This window comes from Equus asinus, chromosome 11, assembly GCF_041296235.1.
Source record: "Equus asinus isolate D_3611 breed Donkey chromosome 11, EquAss-T2T_v2, whole genome shotgun sequence".
Classification (NCBI taxonomy): Eukaryota; Metazoa; Chordata; class Mammalia; order Perissodactyla; family Equidae; genus Equus; species Equus asinus.
Window position 1 is genome coordinate 28980932 of NC_091800.1, and position 24432 is coordinate 29005363.

The following is a 24432-nucleotide window of genomic DNA, read 5'->3' on the forward strand; positions in this document are numbered from 1 at the left end:
TCCCAAGAGCCTGGCACAGGCCACCAAGAGACAATATGAAGAAACCCAGTAACATACACTCCTGGTACACAGAGGGTACTCATAATTCTTCAGGTTTTGTGGAGACCTGGAGCTTACGCAATTTGGACCCTCTTGGAGAAAAAGAGTAAAATATCATAAACACAAATCTAGGAGCAAAAGTGAATATTTATTTAGAATGTGAGAAGAAATCACTGGCACCTCAAAGATCCGAGTCACTTTCTTCCGAACTCTGACAACCGACTAGAAATGCTTACATACATGTGGATTGCAACCCGGCAACCTGGGCCACACTAGAACTCCCAGCAAGTCCACTCAGAGCGTCCAGAGCGTCACCTTCATTGGCTTCCTCCAACCCTTGACCCCAGATCAAGACCCCGCACCTGGATTCTGTCCCCTCAGGGCAGCTCCTTGCCTCCCCCACCTCCCAACGGTACTCCAGAGGCATACTTAAAGGGGTGGTCCTCCAGGCTGCTTAGGGGCTTTGTCCTGGGGACTAGCCCTAGTGAGGCCACTCAGGATGCCCCATGGGAATACCCCCCTTCTCCCGGCCAGCCCACCCTGCAGCCCCTGGACCTGACCGAGTTAGAGGGTCTCTGCTCCGGGAGTCACAGGCCCCGTTTCCATCTCAGTACCCACCCACCAGCTCAGCGCTGGGCCCCGGGATCGGGGGGAAAGCTGACGTGGCAAGATTCTGGAATCAGAAAAACAAAGCTATAAAATTTACATACTATTAAATAAACAATAAAATCAAATACAATTTCACCAGTCTTTGCCGCGCCTCCTCTGCCCAGGAGCCCAGGGTGGATGCGCAGCCGGGCGGGCGCCAGCAGACTCCGGGTGCTAGCGGTCTGCCCTCCACCGTCCCCAGTTCGGGGAACACCTGACGCAGGTGACCATGACGCAAATAATGAGGAAAACTTTCCGGCCAGCCACTGACGCTGGACCAGGCATTTCCGCTGCGAGGAGCGGGCGGGGAGCGGGAAGACGAGAGCAGGTCCAGAGGCCTGGAAACCCGCGCACCTTAGAAGGGCGCGGGGGAGAGAGAGGGGCGCCGTTCCCATGGCAACCGAGAGCTGAACCGCGCGCGGGCAGCCCGGGAGATCGCGCGGAGCGGCGCCGCCGTCGGCTCGGGTAAGGGCTGCGACGTTAGCCGTCGGTGCTCCGGGAGGCCCGCGCCTGCTCCTCCAGCCCCAGCCGCCGGGAGGGAGTGGGAGTTGCGTCCACGGTCTGGGGAACAAAGAAGCGTCAACACGCGGACTTCTTTGTTTCCCTCCCCTTTCTCTGCCCCTCCCTCCTTTGGCCGTCCTGTTCCCTGCTGTGACCGCGCTTCTACCCTCTGTGAACGGTGGTGTTGGGTCCTGACACTTCTGCAAATAAAGGAGGACTGGGCCCCTTCCCCTCCAAAGAGCCCTGGCTCTGAGTTGATGGAAAAACTATGCGTGTGAATGGTAGAACGTCTTCCTTTTCAGCCTGCATAGACTAGTCAACTAAACAGGAAAAAATTTCCCATATCCCAAATTCCAGCCTTGTGCACAGACTGGCTCCTGTGACCCAAAGCAAATCACCGTTTCCCGTGTCATCTCCCTACCCCCCACCACCTTAAAATGGGAGAGAAACAGTGGTCCTAACCTTCCAGGGAGTTGGTCAGATTGGCCCATGTCTGGTGCTCCACTCGTTCTGTGCCGAGAGGCAGCTCAAGGTCATCCTCCTTGAAAGTTCAAAGCTGAATACATTTGAAATTCTATTTATAAAAAAGGCCTTAGGAAATTGTGTTTTAATGAGCACACTGGGGTGTCCATACTGCTAAAAACTGCACTGATTGGTCTAAGGGAGGTCAACAGAACTTTGTGACTTCAGCGTTTGCCCCCTGGCATTTTTGAATGTGGATCCAGATCAGTGGGCATGGCGCCATCAAACTCACCCAAGTAGGCCATCAGGTGTTCCCCCAAGAGGGAAGGCAGCTGCCTTCAGCCAAGAATCCCCCCGCCCCACCATTAGTTAGAGAGGTTATAAACAGCTATTGAGGATCATATAGCCCCAAGAAGGCCTTGTGTTTGCGGAACACTGTAGAACACCCCGGATCCTTTCCAGAAATGAGACTTCTCCCCTTGCTCCAGCCAGGGTTTCCAAGCCTCTGCTGGCAGCATCCAAACTACACCCCAGGGCCCTATGGCCCACCCTATTCTCTTCATCAGCTTCAACTTTGCCGTCTGAGCCCACTTGCAACTCGTCTCTTGGTTATCCCTCCATAGCAGGAGAGAAAGTTAAGTGGATGGGGGCCTGAAGAGTCCAAGCCGAAAACTTGACGTGAGGTCGGCCCCCCTGGCCCTTTTTCCCCATGGATCATCCATTCAGTCCACAAACTTGTTGAAATCCTGCACGTGCCAGGCATTGTGCGAGGCTACCGTGGCATGGGTGAGGCAGACATGTGAACAAAAGCGAGCAGCACAGTAAGAGAAGGACGTGAGAGACCTGTGAGAAAGAAGGACAGACCTTCTGGGAAAGCGTGCACGTCTTCACAGAGGAGGTGACTTTGAGTTGGGTTTTAAAGAATGAAAACCTTGCTTTAAAATAGGAAAATTCCAAAGCAAGGCTGGGACCCCAAAAAGAAATCTTCCTCTGGAAGAGTTGGTGGAAACTTATACTGCATTCTCCAGAAAATAAAGCAGGACACTGAATATATTGGAGGACAAAACCAAGAGGAGACGGAAGCAGGGCCAGGAGGATGACCAGGCAGGATGATTGCTCAGTAGACAGAGCCTTCAGTCCCAGCTATGAGAGCCTTGCAGGGCCCAACCCGACTGGAGCCAGTCGGTGACTGGCGCAAGGCCTGGCCTTCTAAGTTGACTCTTAACGTTCAATAGTGTATCACTGTTCATAGGGACTCATTCTAAGTACATCAAAGACTGACAGGAAAAACATAAGCCCTACAGGTAGTGTTCTAAACAAGCTGGCCTGTTCTAGAACCAAATTTCTCTCCAGTCTCCTATTGGAAGGAACACACACAACTATCGATCAAAGCTCAAGGCGGCTCTTGCACCGGTAGACAGGGTGGAGACGTGCCCTGCCACGTCTGCTGCTGCAGCTGGGCCTGACGTGTACAATAAGTAGTAGCAAATTCCTCACCCTTCACAGTCCTCAGCCAGGAGTCCTCAACGCAGCACCTGCTGGTCTCCCCCTGGAGCTTACGGTTTTACCTCATCTCTTCACTTTCAGGTTGTGTAGCTCAAAACCTCTTAGTCTAGAAACGTTTGCCTACATTCTTCCTGTCCCGCCAAAAGCAGGAGGTGCTAGTTTTGAGTTATTCAGTTTTTCATGTTTAATCCCCTCAAACTCCAATTGTGGAGCCAGGCATCGTGCCCTTTTAGACTGATGCCTTCACCTTTTAGAAGGGGATGCTTAGGCAGCACACCCCAAGTCCTGAGCCTGCCTCTCAGCTCCAGATCCATGGAAGATCCCCAGGCCTCTTTTCACTGGTGGTTGTGATAAACTTCAGCTTTATCTTGGTTCACAGCTTTAAGCCATGCTTTTGGAGCTCAGCTATATGAGTCTGGTTTGCACCCACCGTGGCCATGCACTCAGTGCCCCGGGAGCTACGCCTGACCACGTTCACTGACACTCTCTCTAAGGAAATAAACTGTCAGCACTCCTCACCCGGGTCATAATCTGCTGAACTCCTGACAGCAGGTGGAGCTCATCAACCCTAACCAAATCAGTCTGTGCAACCAGCTTTCTGCAGGGTTTCAGGGATTCTAGAAGCCCTGAGGAGAGATTCAGGGACAGCTCCCAGGTGGCACCTGGCGCTGGTGTAGAACCCACTATTTCCCAGGACCCTGTAGCCTCTTGGCTGTGCAGGTTTCTTTCCTTAGGAGGGGCTCTCTGCCTCAGGGGTATCCCTGTTTGAGTAAGCACATGGGTCCAATATGGGATAAGGGAACTGCCAAGGTCATCTACTCTCTGTACAAAATTCCTGACTCCTGGGAATTTGCAGACTCCAGGCACCATCCCAGGCTCTGCCATGAGAACAAATGAGCCATTCTGCCAAGACACCTGAGGATTCCAGCCTTCCCACCAAGGACAGCCTCTAAATGACCATGTAATTATGCTTGGAAGAACCCCACAAGCAGTCCTAACAAAAAGTCCCTTTGGTCTTGGTCTTACCAGCCTTCCCAGTGACTAATTGGGCATTTTCAGGTTGTAAATGACCCCCTCCTGTCTCATTCTGTCCCTCCCTGGTCTCTAATTGAAATCTAGAATGCTCGCTGTTTCTCCACTCCACCATGTTAAAACTTAGACTCACTAGCCTGGGCAGCTGAACTTGATTCTTTAGGGAGATCAGGTCCGGGGTGGGGGAGCCCCGCTGGCCAGGCAGGTAGGAGAGAGGAGGAAAGGCTGTAACACTGGGCAGTAATGGCGTAGACCGCTCCGTAAACAAGCTCCCCTCACCTTCATCCTCTGCACAGAATTCTCTTTCCATTTCCTTCTGATGGCTAAAGTCTGCCCCCTCCCCAGCTCTGGGACCTCCTCTGGCTAGCTTTTAACTCTGTGGGGACTGCCCATTTCCCTCATGGGCCCCACACCCCAGAAGTCAGAGGGTGGCATTTTCCTAGCTCCCTATTTCCTCTCCTTACAGATAATTATTCTTCCAACTCGTGTTAAAATCCTCCTCTTTCATTCATGACATAATCACACTACACTGTATTTTTTTTTTTAAGATTTTATTTTTTCCTTTTTCTCCCCAAAGCCCCCTGGTACATAGTTGTATATTCTTTGTTGTGGGTCCTTCTAGTTGTGGCATGTGGGATGCTGCCTCAGCGTGGTTTGATGAGCAGTGCCATGTCCGTGCCCAGGATTCGAACCAACGAAACACTGGGCCGCCTGCAGCGGAGCGTGCGAACTTAACCACTCGGCCACGGGGCCAGCCCCACACTACACTGTATTTTAATTTATTTTTCTGTCTCCTTGCTTAAGCAAGACACTTTCTTGAGGTCTATAGGTGTACCTTATGCAACCTTGCAGCCCCAGTGCCTGACAGCGTCTGTTACATAGAAAGTCCTCCATGAATATTTGCAGTAAAAAAGAGGAAAAGAAGAAAGGAAAATGGGATAGGAAGGAAGACTTGGAAGCTTATCATTTTCAGTAGCACTTTTAAAAGGTCTGGGAACACACTGAATGATGGAATCAGATTCACAAATATTTAAGCAGCCTTGAAGGATGAGGCAAAACCAACAAGATGAAATTTAATATGGATCCATATAAACACCTGTATCAGGTTCAAAAAATAAACTTAAGTTTGGCACATGCACACACACAAAAACAGGTAAAAACATAAAAGCTACCTTTAAACATTTGCAGCCTGCTGTGGAGCAAATCTGTTGCGTGTAACTCCAGAGAGCAGAACTGGGAGGCTGGTCAAAAGCCCAAAGGAGAAAGATTTAGTGCCAAAAGTCTGTGTTTGCTATTTGCTAAATACGGTGCCTGGCACATAGAAATGGTGGCTGAATAATCCCACATCTATTGCCGTGTTATTTCTTATCGTTATTATTACCAGCATCATCGTTATTTATTATTCATAAAAGTGGTCCAACAGTCTGCCTCAAGAAGCACTGAGCTCCCCTCCCTGGAAATCCAAAGTTATCACCAGGTAACCACCTGTCTAGGGTGTTTGTAGACCTGATTCCCAACCCCTGGCCTCCCCTTCCCATAATCCTGTGATTCCAAGAACAATGCTCTGTATGTCCTGGGTAGTGAAAGCCACAGATACAATTCCTGGCTGATCAAACCGTCTTTTATATAAAGAAGCTTTTGCACGGCCCACATTTGCTGCAGTGTGCCTCATTCAAGCAACCCCTCCGAAGCTTCTCTTTGATGTTGAAAAATAAAATTGCTTTGTGTGAAAGCTCCTTTAATCTTATATAGATACAAATGCCTTGTATCTTTGGGGATATGCCAAACCGCTCTTAGTATTTCAGAATTAATCTCATTAAAGAAAGCTCTGTTTAATCCCCACTGCTGCTTGCCAGAGATATTGAATAGTCCTACACCTGTTTCTATTGCCACTGTCCTGTGCACCCTTCCTGGATTTAGTGTGGTCCAAGAAAAAACATCAGCGAGTTTGGGCTGGACAATGACATTCCCACTTTTGGTTTAGCACTGTAGTTGTAGAAATGTTCCTTTATATGTCTTTATCTCGATTTCTTAATTAAAGAAAAGGAAAGAAACAGAAGGTGTAAGAGGAGCTTGCCTGTTACAAAGAATAACAAATGGAATAATGAGTTGCTTCATTAACTATCCAACTCATTATAATTGTGACAAACCAGTAATGCTAAATATTGCTTAGAAAAATGGAGTTCATATAAGGTAACCCTCTATTGTCTCTTCCCAAAGAATATAGGAAACCCTTGATTAGATCACCTGGTTTGTACAACATATTTCATATATATATTTATATATAAATACATGTATTATATGACATATATATATATCTCAAATGAAATTACTGACTTCCTCCCTCCCAACACACTTCTGGATCTTCTCCATTCAGAGCCATCAGTGAGTGTTACAAATATGCAACCATATGAAATAATCACTCATTTATTTATTTCAACAAATATTTATTGACTGCCTACTGTGTGTCAGGCATGATTCTAGGTGGCAGGAATACGACGGCAAACAAGAGAGCAAAGTTCATGTTCTCCAGTATACAGATCAATGAATATGATACAAATGAAGAAAATAAAACGGCATGATAAGATACACAGTGATTGGAGGTGACAAGGGGGGGATGGGGGGGTAGGGAAAGTTTAGATCAGTTGTTTAGGGAAGGCCTCACGGGGGAGGTGACATCTGAGCTGAAACTTGAGGAGGAGGAGCCAGGCATTTGAGGATCCGGATGAAGAACTTTCTCAACAATGGGAGGGACAAATGGAAGGGCCCTGAGGTGGGAAGAGGCTGTAGCATGTGAGCAAGAGGAGGAGTGGGATTCCAGGAGGGCCAGGAAGGAAGCAGAGGCCAAGATGGGCAGGCCTTGGATGTCTTTCAAAGTACAGTGGAAACCATCGGAGGGTTTTAAGCAAGGGAGCAACATGATCTACTTTATGTGTTTAAAAGATCACCTCTGAAGAATGGCTTGTTGGAAAGCAAGAGCCAAAACAAGGAGGTTGTCGTAGAAGATGGTGCATTAGACAAGAGTGGTCACAGTGGTAGAGAGAAGACTGGATTCGGGACTTTTTTTGGAAGATGGTGTCAAGAGGACCAGCTGATTGATTAGCAGGCTTGGGAGGATGAAGAGAGAGGAATCGAGGATGACTACAAACTTCCACATCTGATCAACTGCGTGAAATTACATCCAACTTTCTCAGTTCATAGCGCCCCTAGTGTCTCAGTGAATTTTTCACAGTGACCCCTAGGCCGAAGGAAATCCATAACACTTTTCATTTATTAGTTATCCAAGTAACTTAATGTTTGTGTCACATCCTTCTGTCACATATTTTTGTCACAACTTAATACACAGAAATTGAAAGAAAAAATAATGCTTTTATTTCATTCTTAAACAGCCATGATGACTTACTTTTAGAATGTGTGTGCCCATTGGGCATTGCTTGATTTCTCCAATCTTGGAATCAGATTGCGCATGGCAACCCTCATTTCCTGATCTGCACTGATTTTTGTGTGGTACTTGCTTTTTATCGCAACAACTGCCAAAAACCCAGCTTTGCAAAATATTCCATCATTGAAAGGAATACAGCGTAATCTAAAGATAGTAGTTCATACAACACCCAACAGATGTCAAGTATTGACGTTTTCCTCAAAAATTTAAGATCATCATGGCATTTTTGTGAGTTCTCTCTGGTGCCCAGGGGCCCTTGGTGCTCACATTGGTCAGACCATTCAGTGACAGAGGTGGGGGATGGCAGAGGAGGCATATAAGAGAGGGCTGCTTAGGTTTGATTTACATGGTGGACGTTCAAGGAGAGCTCCTGACCAAGGAAGGTTAAGAAAGAAATGTGTACTACAAAAACAAATTCTACTCAATATTCTCATAGGAAAAATATCCATTATCCCGTATTCTTAGGGAATGAGGTGTTCGCTGGCTAATTTTCTGGGTAACCAAGAGCTAATCAGAAAACGTTTTTCTTTCAGCTTTATTATTGAAAACTCTCCTGGCTTGGACTCAGTTCCCTCCCAGACATTGTAAGTACTGAGCCGTGAGCATAAATGGGCATAGGTGCTGCTGCTTTGCTCCAGGTCTTGAAGAGTGCACAGTCATGATTACAAATAATTTTTATTGTCCTCCCTGTTAGCCACACGGTGATCCCAGAAACAGCAATGTCAAAGTGGATCTCCATAAAGTAGATTTTATGCTCCTGCAGTAGCTGCTTTTTAAAGGCATTGCATCTCCCATCAAAAGCACAGCATTAGATAAATCCTAGATGTGACCAGCAAGAGGGCATCGAAAGAAATGTAAATGTAGGATTAGAGCCAGCCCAGGTAGTCTAGTGGTTAAGGCTCGGTGCTCTCACCACTTCAGCAGCCCAGGTTCGTTTCCCAGTCGTGGAACCACACCACTCATCTGTCAGTTGCCGTGCTGTGGCAGCAGCTCACATAGAAGAACTGGAAGGACTTACAACTAAGATATACAACTATGCACTGGGCCTTTGGGAAGGAAAAACAATGCAGGATTAAAATCCCTTATCTACAAATTCTGTAATCCAAAAGTTCTAAAAACTGCAAATCTTCTCAATAAGTTCATGGCAAACTCATGTGGCCACAAAACTGACCTGCTAGAACTCAGTTGGAAGCAAAATCCAACCCAAACTGATGTGGGGCTGTTTTAAGTTTTTCTTTATCCCATTTATGGTGAAATTTTACATGTTTTGCTGCAGAAATACTAGTAAGATTCACTACAGGGTGCTGCCCCAGACCCCTCTCGGGTGGTTATATATATCTATGATATGTTCACCTCAAGGCTGGTCTACATCAGGAAAAAATCTGAAGTCTACAACATAACTAAGGGTTTTGAATAAGGGATAGTTAGTCTTTAGAAACACAGGGCTGGAAGGAACCTGGAGCTCTTCTAGGTCAATCCATTAATATCATAAATGAGACAAGAAGCCTGGACACATGTGTGGGAGGAGCAGGGAACATGTTCCAAATCACATATTCAGTTTGGAGCTCAGCCAAGACAGGGCTATTTCTCCTGCCACCTGCTGCCCACAGCCCCATAAGGCAGCCCAGACATGCTCACACGTGTTGAGAACACAGATACCTCAGGACCCTGTTAGTGTCAACAGGCCACACGCAAAATGTGCTTCTACTGAGACCCTAAGCTGAGCTATCTGAAAGTGAATATGTCATCAGTTATAACAGTTATCCATAGCAATCAATAATCCTGCTCTGTTTCTGATAATTTTGAAGATTTGAGGGAGGTCAATTTCAAGTGAATCAATAGGACTCTTGAAAATTTGTCCAGTATTTTCAAATGATGATATCTTTTCATCCAAAGGAATTTCCTTTTAGCAACTAGAAACTCTAAATATTTTTTTGTGTTCTTTTAAATAATTGCCATTAGAGCTGCTAAATATTTGAAGGTATTGCTAAGAACTTGAGTTGTAAATACTAGAAAGGTGACATATCTAGCTCATCTCCTCTTCTGCAATGTGGTTTAGACTTGGAATTGGACAGACGTGGTCTGGAATCCCAAATATGGTGCTGAGGAGCTGTAAGGCCAGTTACCTAACCTCTATGCGACCTGGTTTTCTTAGTTGAAAAAAGGACAATAATATTTTACCAGATTTTTGTAAACCTTTAAATTTAAAAAATATGAAATATCTTATTCTGTTCTAGGCACACGGTAAGTGTGCAGTAATGAAAGAAACCCAACTTCCCCCTTCCTCCCTTTTCTCAACGTCTTTACCTTATTATGGAGAATGATTGTTTAATTAGAACGTGTGAGAGAGGCTGTAGGAACAGTGCCCTAATCAGTCCCCTCCAAAGAACACCAGGGTCTCAGCCCACATAATAGTCGGTGTTGGGAAAGAACACTGAACTTGGCAGCACAAACCTGTGTCCGAATCCTAGTTTGGCCACTTATTACTTGTCCGACGTTAACCAAGTCATAGATCCCTCTAAACCTTAGTGTTGTGGTCTGTAAAATGGAAATAATAGTGTTTGCCACACAAGGCTGCCATGATGAATAAATTCAGTAGGGCACATTTACTTGTTTAGCAACTCAAAGCATTATACAAATAGTTGAAGCACAGGGAAGAAAGAGAGTAGTTCCCCAAATCTGGAAACAGGAGAACATTTTCCTGATTTAAATAAAAGGAGAGAGAAGGCAGATGTGGCATCTTATAGCCCAGTGAGTTTGATATTTGTGCTAGGCAGACTCCTAGGGCATTTCCTGTGATAGTTAGGGAGCACTTGGGAGGGGTGACAGGCAGCATGGATTCTTGGAGAGCAACTCACATGGAACTGAACCTCTCTGACCACTCCTTAGAGAAGGAGGGGAACCTTCAAGTGGACAGCAGTCTCAGGGAGCCAAAGAGGAAGGGGCTCAGAAAGTTGAGGGTGAAGGGCTTCAGAGAGTCAAGAAGGCGTAGCCTAAGAGAGCTTAGGGGGAGGGGCCTCGTGAGTCAAGGGGCAGGGCTCAGACAGCCAAGAGGGAGGAGCCTTGGGGAGCTGGGAGAGAGGGTCTCAGAAAGTAGAGGGGGAGGGCCTTCAGGGAGCCAAGGGAGAGGGGCCTCAAAGACTTGGCCCAACCAGCTGCCCAGGAAAAGAGCTGTGTTCTTCAAGGCCTTCTCATTTATTTAGCAAAAAATGTTTGTAGTAAGATCCTCTTTCTCCCCACTTTGGCTAATTTTGATGCTCAGAAGAAAACTAATTTTTTTTCCTCAAACTACTTTTTGTCACTGAGATCCTCTAGATAAAGATTATCAACGCTTCTGTTTCCCTTAAAAACTGAGCCCCATTTCCCAGTCCATAAATGGGGGATAATTATGCCAGTTATGCCTCCGCCAGGGGTTGTTGTGAGGGCTAAGGGGACCCAGCACAGTGGCTGATGTGGAAATGTTAGCTCCCCTCTCCCGCATCCTCCCCTGAGTGGCGGATGGAAGAAGATGGCAGGGTCAGCTTAGCCGCTGTCCTCAGCACTCTCTGGTTTGAAATATGTATCCATGGATGATTTGGATGAGGACACACACATGATAGGAAATGGCAAGCAGTCCAATATAAAATTATTGGGATGAGCTGGAGAAAATGTGAAGTCTTGGGGAAAGGAACCCACTTGCCCTTTTAGAGTGGGAGCTCTGAACACGCTAACACATTCAGTGTTCTCAGACACACCACATGCTGTTGCGGAGATGGCTACATGCTCAGCCTGGGCCTTGGGCTCTGGGTTCTGTTCTAAGCCATATGTGTTAGAGAGCTAACATACTACAGCACATCCAGAGGGCAGCCAAGATGGTGGAGAAGGACCTAGAAACCACGCCATCTACTCAGTGGTTGAAGGAACTGTGAAAGGGAGAAATCATGATTCACATGTTCATTCAATAAATATTTATTGTTACCTCTTATGTGCTGGGCACCATTCTAGGTACTTGAGCAAATAACAAAGATCCCTGCCCTCAGGGAACTTACATTCTAGTGAGAGAAATGGACAATACACATCATAATGAATAAAGTAGTTAGTATAGTAGAAAATGATAAACACTCTGGAAAAAGGCGAAAAAGAAGAGTAAGTTAAGGGAGATTGGAAGTGCCACAGTTGGGCAGGTGACAATAAATAGGATGATAGGCGCAGGCCTCACTGAGATGGTGGCAGGAATGAGGTGAGGGAGTGAACCAGCCAGATACCTGGGGAACATGCCCAGAGGACAGATAGAGCAAAGCCTCAGGTGGGACAGTGCCTGTCATCTTGGCAATAGCAATGACAGCAGTGTGGCAGGAACCAAGGGAGGGAGAGAGCAGTAGGAAGGAAGTGGGAGAGGTGATGGGGGCTAATCAGGAAGGACCTGCAGACCCTGGAAGGGCTTTGGCTTCTGATCCAAGAGATGGGAGCCATCATAGCATTTCGCACAGGGGAGTGAGGTGATGTGACTTACATTTTAAAAGCTCGCTGCCGTGTGAAGAATAGACCAGCCAGCAGGTGACTACAGTAGTCCAGGCAAGATGTGATGTTGGCTCGCACCGCAGTGGGAACATGGAGGGGATGAGAAGTGGTGAGATCCTTTGAAGGAGGAGTCAGCCTGATTTCCTGGTAGATTTGATGTAGGATGAGGAGGAAAGAGAAGAGTTGGTGATGACTCCAAGGGCTTTGTCATCCGCTGAGAGGTCTAGATCTAAGTTTGGGCACGGTGAATTTGAGATGTCCTTAGACGTCTGAGCGGAGATGCTGAGAGGGCAGTCACAGAGCCGAGCCCAGCGTCCTGGACAAAGATCTGATTGCTATCTTCCAGCACTTAAAAGGCTGCCGAGTGGAAAAAGAGGGAGAACTCTTCACTGAGTTTCCCTGAGGAACAGAAAGGGCCGATGAAAGAGTGGAAGTCAAAGTGAGGAAGGCTCTCACTCAATCCAAGGACTTGTGAACCACGGCTGTCTGAAAAGTGAATGAGCAGCCTCAGAAAGGTTGTCTTGTGTTTATAGATAATAACTTCCTGAAATCACGGCTGACAGAGAACAGACTGACCCATTATCAGGGAGGTTCTGTCCCAGCAAACAAGACATCACTGTAATATTCCCTTGGGCCAGGCAGCCTCCCCAAGGAGGGCTTCCAGTCTCCTGGGGATAAGGGAGCTCACCTCTGACACTCCCTGTGGGCCATCATTTCCCTGCGGCCCAGCCACCAGGCCCAGATCTTTAAACCTGTCAACTTGGCTGCAGTCGGCACCAGGGAGCAGGGTAGTAGAAAGCAGTCTTTCTCCCTCTCCCCATGCCATGAGCAAATTAAAGCCTCAGAAGGACACACTCACACAAACACACACTGACACACACATACAAAACTCGCCTTCCGAGCTGGTTAGGAACGTGTACAATAACAACATAGCGCATGTTTGTGCCCAGCATGACTTATGTGTGCACGTTTTGCCTCCTTGAATCCTCACAGGAGGTCAGTACTACTGTTCTCCCCATTTTACAGATAAGGAAATTAAGTCACTGGAGAGTTAGGAAACTCACTCAAAGTCATACAGCTCATATGTGGCCAAGCTAGACTTAACCCTGGGAAACCTGGCCCCAGATCCTAACCACCATGCTGTTCTGCTCTTTCGGAAGTTTCTTTCTCATTCCTGCTTCAATTCTCCCTTTCCATTTTCACACAGACCCCCTCCTCCGCTGATTATCTAAAGCAGTCGTGTCAGAAGCTACGTTGAGTTATTGACCAGGGACGCGGCCACTCTACAAAGCTGTGCCCCCTGCTGGAGCACAGGGGAGCTGGCAGGGCTGGACCTGGAAGGGTCCATCACAGGGGGCTGCAGGACCCTTGGTGAGGGGAAGTCAAGCAAGGGTGCCCTGGCTGGGGTAGGGAGCCTCATACTGAACCCAAGGCCTCTCAAGGGACCTTGTGCAGAGACCAGAGGGCACTTGGGGTCGTTGGAGCAGAGCCTTCATCTGCCCTCCTTGTCAGGAAGGAGCCAGAGCCATCCTTTCTTTTGAGAATGTAAAGGCGGAGGATGGTGGTGACAAAGAACTGCCCTTTGATGCTGGGAGACCAGGGGTCAGATGAGCTCCTTGGGCTGCTTCCCCACAAGCATACTAGTTCTGATGGTCCGGAGAGCGGAGGAGGGCCCAGGAGGAGGCGTGAGGGAAGGAGAGCTGTGCAGGCCAAGCTGGCAAAAGATGTCGTTGTCTGTCTCTCCATCCCCTCTCTGCCCAGGGCCACCACTTAGGGCCACATGAGTCATACAAAGCAAATCTGCTCCTTCTATGGGGCAGCCTGTGTTCTGTCCCAAGGACTTTGTTCCCACCCAACTGCAAGTCCCTTTGCATGCACTGGGTCTCCAAAGCACGAAGCCTTTCAGCACGTCGGTAAGGCCATGGCCCCAGTGAGAGGGACAAAGAACAACTCAGCTCCACCCTCCGATCATGGAAACCAGAGCAGAGGGCCTGCAGACCCCTTTACCTAAAAACCACTGCCAGAACGTGGAGCCCTTCTTAGGGCATTCCTCTGGAAACCAGAGGTGGTCGTTGATCTGCCTTTTTTCAGTGATATTAAGTCAACCATTTACAGAGTATTCTGTTCTGTTGTTTATTTTAGTTACTCATGTCTTATTTATTTCAACTAGGAATGTTTCAGACAGACATCCTGGCCTCCACCCCTCAGAAAGACAAATGGTATCAAAAAAACCTGCCTGCAGAAAAATCAGTCGGCCTCTCTCAGTGCCATGTGGAAGGGGTTGTGTGGATGGAAATCTACAGGACTGTGGCCCTGTGTTGACCTCTGATGTAAAGGTTTTCCCTCCTCACTAGACAGGTGCAAGGACATAATCAGTAAATATACTTGGGAAAGCACATGGCACGTTATTAATGCTTTTCTTTGCTCATTCATTTATTCCCTCAGAAGGTATTACTGAGTGTCTATTAGGTACCAGACACCACGCTAGGTGCAGGTGTTCAGTGGTGAACTGTGTAAACACAGTGCCTGACGCCACGAAACAAACAGCCTCCTGCAAAGGCCCCACCTCTCTACGAGGCCAGAGAGATAAAGCCAATGCGCCAGGAGGCAACGTGCGAGAAACATCAGACCTCTTCGTGTGTCTTTTGTTTTCCCACTTTTGAGCGAGACATGCTCTATTTTTTTGATGGAGGCAGAGAACCACGGCTCTACCATAAGAAGAACAACAGTACACGTGTGATGATGAGACTGCCTGAGAATGGAAGTGGGGACAGAAGCAGAAACGGAAAGTGCTGTCCCGTTCAAAGAGGGCAGCCTCCACCCAGCATCACTGTTTCCATGTGGAAAAAGCCAGCCCAGGGTTGCCCGAGACTCCGATTTCCAAGAGAAGCCAGAACCACTGATTTTTTGTGAATTCTGCCAATTCTAAATATTCACTCTAATTTTTTTTAAAAATTATGTAAGCTGAACAAAATGTCTGCCAGTCTGCTTTGATCGAGGCAGCCATTTTGTGAAGCTAGTCTAGAGATGAATGAGTATGATCAGCTGGTTGTAATAAGTTATTATAAAGTCGATGTTTCCTGTTGTGACTGCAGAAATTAACCTGCAGTCTGTCAGAAACCACAGTCAAAATGAGTCAAGATCTGAATCAGAAGTGGAAACCAGGATGTTTGCCTCAGATACTGGATATCAGTTTGCCATTACTATTTATTTCTGCCTGATGGCTTTTTTAATAAATTTCTAAGAGAATTAAAAGGAGATGCCTAGAGTGCAGTTTCTTTTCTGATCTTTGAGAGGAGAAAGCAGCTGACTGGAGCCTTTTTACAAGGCCTGATGAGAAAATGGAAAGAAAAGACTTAACCCTGAATGACAGCATGCCATTGATAAAGTTGATAAATGCATTCGGGCTGTCCAGGGGACTGGCTGATTTTGATTTTTTATCTTAAGCAGCTAAAAAATATGAAAGGGAGGGATCCTGAAGTGTAAGCACACCTTTGATGGAGCAGCCTGTGCTTTCACATGCTCCTTCACCCCTCCCAGGTAGGGCTGCACAGACCCCTCCCCAAGCGCCCTCACCATCCCCAGCCCCTTCTGGCTTCCTCTGTCTTACCCAACGTCCATTGGAAAAGGGTGGAGGTTAGAAGTGGACAGCTATTGTAGGTGGTGTGTTTAGGTTTTAGGTCAAAATAAGCCTGGAGGGACTCCTGTAAAACAGAATCGGCTCCCATAGCCATAGATATAGGCCCCAAAGCTTTGCCGTGGCTCACCCTTTGCCGCAAAGGCAATATCCTCCAACCTCACCTCATGTATGATGCAGACCTCGTCTCCTCCAAAAAGCATCGAGGTAGGCTACAGGAAAAGACATGCGTATACCACAGAACCGTAAAATGACAGAGAAAAGAGCAAGTCAACTGCAGGCCGGCTCCCTGTCTCTCTATTTCTCATGTGTATGGTAAACGGTCACAGGAATCCTATTGTTCCAGAGTCACTTTCATCATATCACCTTCCCAGTCACACCCCTAGCAAAATGCTTAGCAATGGGCTTGCAAGCTCTCCAGCACCGGGCTCTGCCTTTACTTTTCCACGTCATGTCAGTTGGCCTTGCCGTAGGCAGCTCTGGTTGCTCCCCACCCTCCCAGCCCTCTAAACTGTCAAGCTGTCCGTGAGGCTGTTTCTTCCTCTTTCCCCAAGAATCTTGCAATCACTTCTTTTCCAGATTTACATTTCATGAAGCTGCCTATCACGGGTGGGTTCTCTGGAAATAGACTCTAAAATGCAAACTGTTGAGATACAACCTGTTGAGATGTAAAATGTTTATGAGGGACCAACGTCTGAGAAGGGAAGGGCAAGGAAGCAGGACTGGAAGAGGTGGTACTGTGGAACAGGCTTGGCAATCTTGGCCAGCCTGCTGGAGGGCCCAGGGGTGAATGCTTCTTCCCAGAGGTGTCCTGTCTGGGTTCAGCTGGACTTTTACACCCCCACCTCGCTTAGTCCCCAGATGCGGGCTGCCCCGAGAAGAGCATGACTTCTGGCAGGTGACTCTCTGCAGCTGAAGCAGATGCTGAAGGAGCGGGTGGCTGGAGATTGTCTGTTGACTATACTCCCCACAGCCGGGCACCAAGTCTTTCTTTGAAAAGAGGTTTGGAGAGCACAGCTCTATGTTCACCATATTGATGCCCCAGGCTAATCCTATCAGAATCCAGTAATCTAAGGGCTCTGGCAACCCCGTGGGTGGACAGATAAGCCCAGTGACCCATTATGAATGTTTACACATCACACCCCTCATCTTGGGCAGCATGTTGCATGTATGCTAGAAAGTGACCCTAGTTATCTTATCTGGCTGGTTCCCTATGACAGAGCTTCCCAATCAGAGATCTCAGAGATCTCAGAGCTCTGGAAAAAAGTAGGGCAGGATATTTATCTCTTAAGTCCTCAGAGCAAATGAGAGGGTTCTGGGCAGGCTGCCTCCACGATGAGCAGCCTGTTCAACTTATCCCATTGTGCAGAATAAATATTATCATTTTTAAAACTTTGGGATGCCCTGCTCTAGAGACATCTGTTCTTAGCCCTTCATTCCGTCACTGATCATACATTTATTGGACATCTCTTCTACCTCAGGTACCAACCTAACCACTGGAGACTGAGTGGGGAACAGGTCATGTAAGGTCACTGTCATTGAGAAACTTACAGTCTAGTGGAAAAGAAAGAAGGAACAAGTATGCACAGAAGCAGAAACAGAAATAGTGATGAGTGCTATAGGGGAGAATAACAGGGTGGGAGTGTGGAGGTGGAGGGTGAGAGAGAAAGTCAGACAGCCTGGCAGACACTGGATCCCGAAGGGCCCTGGAAGCCATGGAATGACATTTACATTTCATTCTAAGTGCAAGGGAAAGCCACTGGGGGATTTTTATATTAGATCTCATTTATGTTTTCATAAGAACACTGTTTATGGAGAATGACTAGCAGCGAGGCAGCAGTGGTCACAGGAAGTCCAGTTAAGAGCGTGTTGCAGTAATCCACACTAAAGATGGCAGGGTCACTGTGGTAGTCACAGTTGGGATGGAGAAGAGTGGAAGATTTCAAGATATATTTTTAAACAAGAGTCAATCCTTCCTGCCCTCTTTTGGAAAGACAGACGTGCAAAGTATTTAATATAGCAAAATCGTTACTTGAATGAACATATAGAAGGTACAGATGGAGCACAGGATGGAGCATGGAAGACTTCCTGGAGCAGGCAAGATGTTCACGGTTGTGTCGAAGCTGGGGAGTTAAAATAAGTAAGCGTTTGCTGAGTGAACTCTCAGGGGGTGGTGCCTCCTGCCAAGGTGGCAGAGCATGTGGCAGCCGTGAGAATGTGCCTCGCAGACCTCCAACTACAGATGCCTTTGTACGAGAGTAGAATTTGCTACCTCAAAAACGTGTCTCTTTGGCTTGATTATTTTAAGAACTAAGACTCAGGAAGAAACTTTGAACTTCCCCCTAACAGCCTAAAAGAATTTAAGTTAGAAGGCCTGTTCCAGGAAGGAGCTAATCCATAGATAACTCTAGTATAATATGAGCTAGGCATGGTAGACAAGGAGGAACTCAGCAAGTCCCATTTAATCAAAGTCCTCTCCATGTCTCATCGCTCTACAAAGCATGGCAGACATTTGTTTATCGAACATTTGTGTTTCCTTCTCCATGTGAACTTTCCTCCCCTTTGAAGTCCCAAACTACTAGCCCCAACATCCTCCTTTGTCTTTAGAAAAGATGGTATTTAAGGTGGTGGCTTTGGCCAATTTGGCAAGTTACTCAGTTTTCCTGGGTTTCTCCCATGTATACATGTTATTAAATTTCTTTGATTTTCTCCTGTTATTCTATCTCATGACAATTTAATTCTTGGACCAGCCAGAAGGACCTAGAGGGTAGAGAAATATTTCTTCCTTCTCTACACCATCACCGACCTAGGCTCCAATCACAGTGTCTAGACCACCCCACCTCTACCTCTGTTAGCACCTATAAACATAGGTTCCCTACCTGCCACACAAGAGGGGCCAATAAGTACTGAAATGCCAGGCTTATGGCAAGGAAAGTGTTTTTATTTCAGGTGATATCAGCCAGGAGATGAGAGTGAGCCCTCAAATTTGTCTCGTTTCATCTCATCTCCCCAAAAGATGGGAGGCCAGGGGTTTTAAAGCTTTGTGAGGAATGTAGCTGCTTGTAGATGGGAAGTGGAGTCAGTGGCCTTGCTGGTTGGAGCTTTCCCACCAGCCTGCATTTGGCCTTGGGTGGCTGGTTATAGGGAGGAGGAGGATAAGGGAATTTGCAGGTGGGCGACCTTGGCTGTTTGTCTACATGGTGGATAGTGAGGATAGTGGATTCTGGAGCCAGGAAGCCAGGGAGTAAGCAGGGAATGAGTGTTTTGTTTTTAACTCCGTATATGTTGGGTTAATATAGGGGAACTGATATCAGGGCCAGCATCACCTCTTCTGTTGTGCTTGCCACTTTGTGTGTAGAAATCTGTTTGCAATGACTGTTTTTCTTCCCAGATTTAAACTCCTGGAACAGTCTCTGTCTTGTTTATTATGGCAACAAATATTTCTTGATGAATAAATAAGTCTTCTCTGATGATTGCACCACTAAACACCGATCACTCCTTCCCTTTCCAGCCGTCCTCCTTTACTTCAGATGGTGTGGTAATTTCAAAGGTGTTGCCTTTGGGTGTGGTCTTTCCAACGAGCTCCTGGAGGGTAAAACCTCTGTTCCCTCTTTTTGTGCCCTTTCATGGGCCACCATGTACTGATCTGCATAGTCAAAGGGCCATCCAAAGACTACTGGATAAAATGAGGGAACACAAATGAATTTATATCAGTATGCAGCGGGAATTACTGACTAATGGGATTTTATTCCTCTCTTGGTTACCAGGATGATGAAGTGACTTGGCCTGCTGCTGAAGGGTTTCATCTGCTTGAGGCTTCCTCAGCATGTCTGCTGAAAGTAATCAGCCGCCAGGAAGATCACCACCTCCTCATCCTCCCACACTTTCCCAAAATTCCACACAGATCTTCTCTTCAGAGGAGGAGGATCCTGAGGGAGATGAAAGCTCAGGGGAAGAATCTCCACTTCCTGAAGAGGAAGAGAATCTGGAGGAAAATGGCAATCTGGAAGAGGAAGACTATCTGGAGGAAGACGAGTATCTGAAAGGAAAGGAGTATCTGTATGAGCAGGAGTATCTGAAGAAGGAAAAGGATCTGCAGGAGGAAAAGCGTCTAAAAGACAAAGAGGGTCTGCATGAAAAGTTACTGGAAGAGGGTGAGTATCTGGAGGAGGGGAAGGAGCTGAAAGGAAAAGAGTATTTGTACAAAGGGGAATGTCGGGAACGGATGAGCATCTGCAGGAAGAGCTCCCAAAAGGTGGTAGCACTAGTTTGCCACAATGCCCGGGAAAAAAGAATCAACTGACATATAGCCCAAGCCCAAATGGTCAGCCCTGCCCACGGTGCGGACAGAGGGGAGCACTCGTTACTGACCACGTTACACTCACAATTTCAACAGCTGAGCCCCAGGAACTGTGCCGACAGAGTGATAGGGTGACTTGACGACCATCACACGCCTGGTGGTAAACAAACCAAAACAAAACACACACAAAAACGCCCCATAATTTGTATATTTTCTTTTCCTTATTGCACAAGTAATACATATTCATTGTGGATGTTTGAGAAACTATATATAAGTAAAAAGAAGAAAGCACAACCATCCAGAGACAACACTCGCTTTCACACTTTGGTTACATCCCTCCCAGACTTACATAGTGTTGGTAACCTGCTTTTTAAGGTACACTTATTTCTGTATTTATATATTGTAATTATATATAAATATTATGTACCTACATGAATATCATTTCATATTATTAAGTTTTCTACAAATCATTTTAATGGCTACATTGCATTGTATCATATTTTCAAACCATAATTTTTTTTTCCTGAGGAAAATTCACCCTGAGCTAATATCTGTTGCCAGTCTTCCACTTTTTTTGCTTGAAGAAGATTAGCCCTGAGCTAATATCTGTGCCAATCTTCCTCTACTTTAGATGTGGGTCACCACCACACATGGCTTGACAAGTGGTATAGGTCTGCGCCCAGGAACTAAACCCACGAACCCAGGCTGTCGAAGCAGAACTTTAACCATTCAGCCATGGGGCCAGCCCCCAAACCATAATATTTTTAACCAATCCCTTATTATTCATCATTCATTGCTTCTGATTTTTTTTTTTTTTTTTTTTTTGCTGAGGAAGATTCGCCCTGAGCTAACCTGTGTTGCCAATCTTCCTCTTTTTGTATGTGAGCCACTGCCACAGCATGACCACTGACAGACGAGTGGTATAGGTCCACACCCGGGAACCAAACCTGGGCCACCAAAGCAGAGCACACCAAACTTACCCACTAAGCCACCAGGGATGGCCCTTTTTGTTACTTTTTAAACAGCACTTTGATAAACCTCCTTATAGCTAAGTTTTATCAATGACCTCTAATTATTTCCTAGAATACATTCCCACAATCTGTTGCTAAGTCAACAGACTCTAGTATGGTTCTCAGGGTGCCCATTCAGCCCCTGGAAAGCATCCTCTTACCCAGCTGGCGAGTATTTAACTTTGGAGTGATTTCTCTCATCCTAGGGCCGACATTTTTCCAAAACTGTTTCTGCAATTGGCAACTTTTCCTTAAGTTGGGTTTTATTCTTTGGCTGTGGCCTCCTGTGCTGTTGCTAGAAGCGGCCAAGATGCATTCACATGTAGTCCCATGTGGTGTCTTTCCTTGATGTCGTCACTGTATGGCCACATCCAGATGCAGAAAGTTAAAAATTCAGGTCCTATGCATCCTCTTAATGGTGACGTAGAAGTAGAACTAAACTGTTTTTCTGGATCAGTTCTGTTACCACCTGCCAGCATCTCAGACAGCTGGAATCTTTAAATCCCAATCTGATTACACACAACCTACATCCTAAAAGCTGGGTGTTCTCAGCAGCCACGCACCATTTTCTCTTTATGTTCCTCTCCATCACATCAGATGGATCCTCCTAGATTCCTACGACCCTCATGGAAGTTTAATTGGGGCATTGCAGAGGGAATCGCTCTATTGCTGGGAAACTCTCTTTTCTGTGTGCCGCTACCATTAGGCTCCCTCTCAGAATCCTCGTATCTCTGCTGTTCAAGTACCAAGTGTAATTCTAATGCTGGAAAATAGCATCAAGGCCATTTCTTTTGCACAGTATGAATCAAGCATTCTTAACATGTCCCTTCTATGTGCTGGACTTTTGTAAATATATTACCCACTTGAGTAGGACAAATACAATGCAGTCAAGTGAATGGAACTGTGTATAAAGCAAAAGCTTTGAAAATAAATGCCCTGCTAGCAAAAATTGAAGAGGCACTGGAAAAACTGTAGGGGAATGCTAAAACGCCTTTAAAGGCACACAGAAGACTGTCTCGGTCTAGGAAAAACCCGGGTACCAAGCCAGATTCTGCAAAGCAGGTTATGTTAAGAAAGGGTTTACAGGAAGATTCTTAACTTTTCAAAAGAATTTATATCAGTATTTCTTTATGTGGAGTATTCTTCCAATACCTTTAAGATATAACTTTGTCCCTTGTTTTGAACCTCAGTGCCTAACAAGAGGGCTTTCCTGACTCATAGCAGATGCTCAGTAAATGCAAATTGGATCAAGTTCAATTTCATTCATTTCATAAAGTCAGGCATACACACATACACACACCATTTATTTTTAAAAACAGCTTTATGAAGTAATTGGCACCTATAAAACGAGCCCTGGAGATGAAAAATGAGCTTCCATCTCTCGTGCTGATGGATTAATTCCTAGAGGTTAGCAGTGGAGCACTATGTCAAGAAGGATTCTGAGGCCCCATTTGGGATCAACAGGGAGGAGTGCCACGATCAACTGGTGATGTCTGCCACAGGATCAGGCGAGGAGGGAGAAACATGAGTGCCATTATTTGTTTATTTGGTGGCAGATATGAGTCTGTCACAAACAGTGCTGTTTACTTCCTGTCTCAGGAGCTTGACTGCCTAGCTTTGAATGCCAGCTCTCTCCCACTTATTAGTTGCCTGAGCTTGGGTGAGGCACTTAAACCCCTCTGTCTTCGTTTTCTTACCTGTAAATTAGGAATAACAATAGACCTATCTTAAAGGATGTTTAGGAGGATTAAAGAGGTTAAATTATGTAAAGCATGTGAGCTATGCCAGGCACATAGCATGTCAAGCCTATGTAAGTGTTGCCTATTATTGTTATTATTATATTATGTTGTATTTCATTATTTCCCTACCATGGACTTGTGAAGGGTAGTTTACACTCCCCTGGTCACACATCCCCCCTTTGCGAAGTGGACATAACAAAAAGACGAGAAGATGCAGTGAGCTAGGGTGTGGAGGGGCCTGTGCTCCCCACCCAACTCCTCTGCAGGCAGCTCCATTTCAGAGACTCCCGTTGCCCTGGGCAAAACAGGGTAGGGTCCGACTAACAACTCCTGCCCCTGTCTCTTCTTTAAAGAGATGATTTTTCCCATCGTTTGTGGGGAAATCCAATAAAATCAGATAAGCAACTTAAAGATAAATGCAGTGTCAATTGCCACTGAATAATCAATAACCACATATGACTGATCTCCTCCAGAGGTTCCAGAGAGTTTCTGTAAAACCTGGGTGTGAGCGCCGTGCTGGCAGTCAGAAGACCCAGCACACAATGGGGCCTTTGGCCTTGGGCATATCCCTTAGCTCCTCCAGGTTTCAGCTTCCCCACATGTAAAAATACCTTTCTTCGCAGTGTGATTGCAATAATTAAATGAAAGAACATACCTGACATGCTTTGAAAGCTCTCCCACACCATACAACTGTAAGGTGTAAAAATGCTCTTCGAATCTCGCAAGGTGCAGGAAAGTGCTAGAAGGAAGAAGTACAATCGACGTTACTATCATGCTGTCACAGAACATGAAACCACCCCAGAATGAAGCCCCTTTTGTTTTTTTAGAATCCAAGGCCTTCTTAAAAATGAACTGTGCTCTGTGACAGATAATGCCGTAGAGAAGTCACCGTATATTAGTTTTGATTCGTAATGGTTTCGCTTAATAGTATTTTGATACACATCTACTGGATTTGATTTTCTTTACCCTTGCTAGGTCCTCTTCCATGGCTCAGAGTGCTGTTTGGCCTAAATGCTATAATTCAGTTGCCATTTCCAATTGAGAGTTGGTGTCCCAACAGCCATTTCCAACAGGAAACCTAGCAATTCTGTGTATTTAAGGAGAAAGGTTTGAGATGTACTAAGAGGCAGGGATGGGAGAGCCAGCCATCTTGTCAAGCAGGAAAGTTCACAGATTGTGACAAAGCTTCCCAAACAGTGTGCCTTGAGTTGGCAACTGGTGGACAGGAGATGCTGAGACCCAGAACCAGCCCCCCCACATCCTCCCCTCTGCTCCCGTGCAAACAGCATCATTTTCTGTGCATATCTTGCCCCGCAGGTCAGGGGCACAGTTCAGTAGCATAGGGTGTATATTGTATATTTCATGATCTTTGTCTCCTTTAATTGTCCCAGCCACGGTTTACCACCCCTTACCCACTTCACAACTGAGGAACCTGGAGTTAGCGGGCACGTGACTACCCCAAGGTCATGAGAGATAATCAGAGGAGCCAGGAGAGGCTCCCAAGACCTTGCTTCTTTCTCTTCCACTTGCTTCTCTTTCTTTTCTCCTTTCTTTCCTCCTGTCATCCTGTTTCTGCTTTTTAATAAATTATGTGCATATTTTAATTTTACAAGAGT

At 46.3% G+C, this 24432-nt stretch overlaps 2 protein-coding genes across 9 annotated transcripts in view; one reads left to right on the forward strand and one right to left on the reverse strand.

Moving 5' to 3' along the window:
- CBY2 (chibby family member 2) overlaps positions 1 to 1704 on the reverse strand; it is a 56285-nt gene extending 54581 nt beyond the window's left edge. The window contains exon 1 of one of the 3 annotated variants that reach the window (XM_070480804.1): positions 1651 to 1704. The gene's annotated coding sequence lies outside the window, so the exon portion shown is untranslated. Of the gene's footprint in view, positions 1 to 776; positions 904 to 1650 lie in introns of those variants that run through there. The other 2 variants (XM_070480803.1, XM_070480805.1) reach the window with 2 other exon arrangements.
- The window catches only part of ERICH6B (glutamate rich 6B), a 65818-nt gene continuing 42347 nt past the window's right edge, over positions 962 to 24432 (forward strand). For 2 of the 6 annotated variants that reach the window (XM_014838886.3, XM_044779974.2), the window contains exons 1-3: positions 962 to 1152; positions 8164 to 8214; positions 19535 to 19921. In XM_014838886.3, coding sequence (XP_014694372.1) covers positions 19594 to 19921 — 328 coding nt within the window. In that variant the 5' untranslated portion in view covers positions 962 to 1152; positions 8164 to 8214; positions 19535 to 19593. The remainder of the gene's footprint in view (positions 1153 to 8163; positions 8215 to 19534; positions 19922 to 24432) is intronic. The other 4 variants (XM_070520685.1, XM_070480802.1, XM_070480801.1 and 1 more) reach the window with 3 other exon arrangements.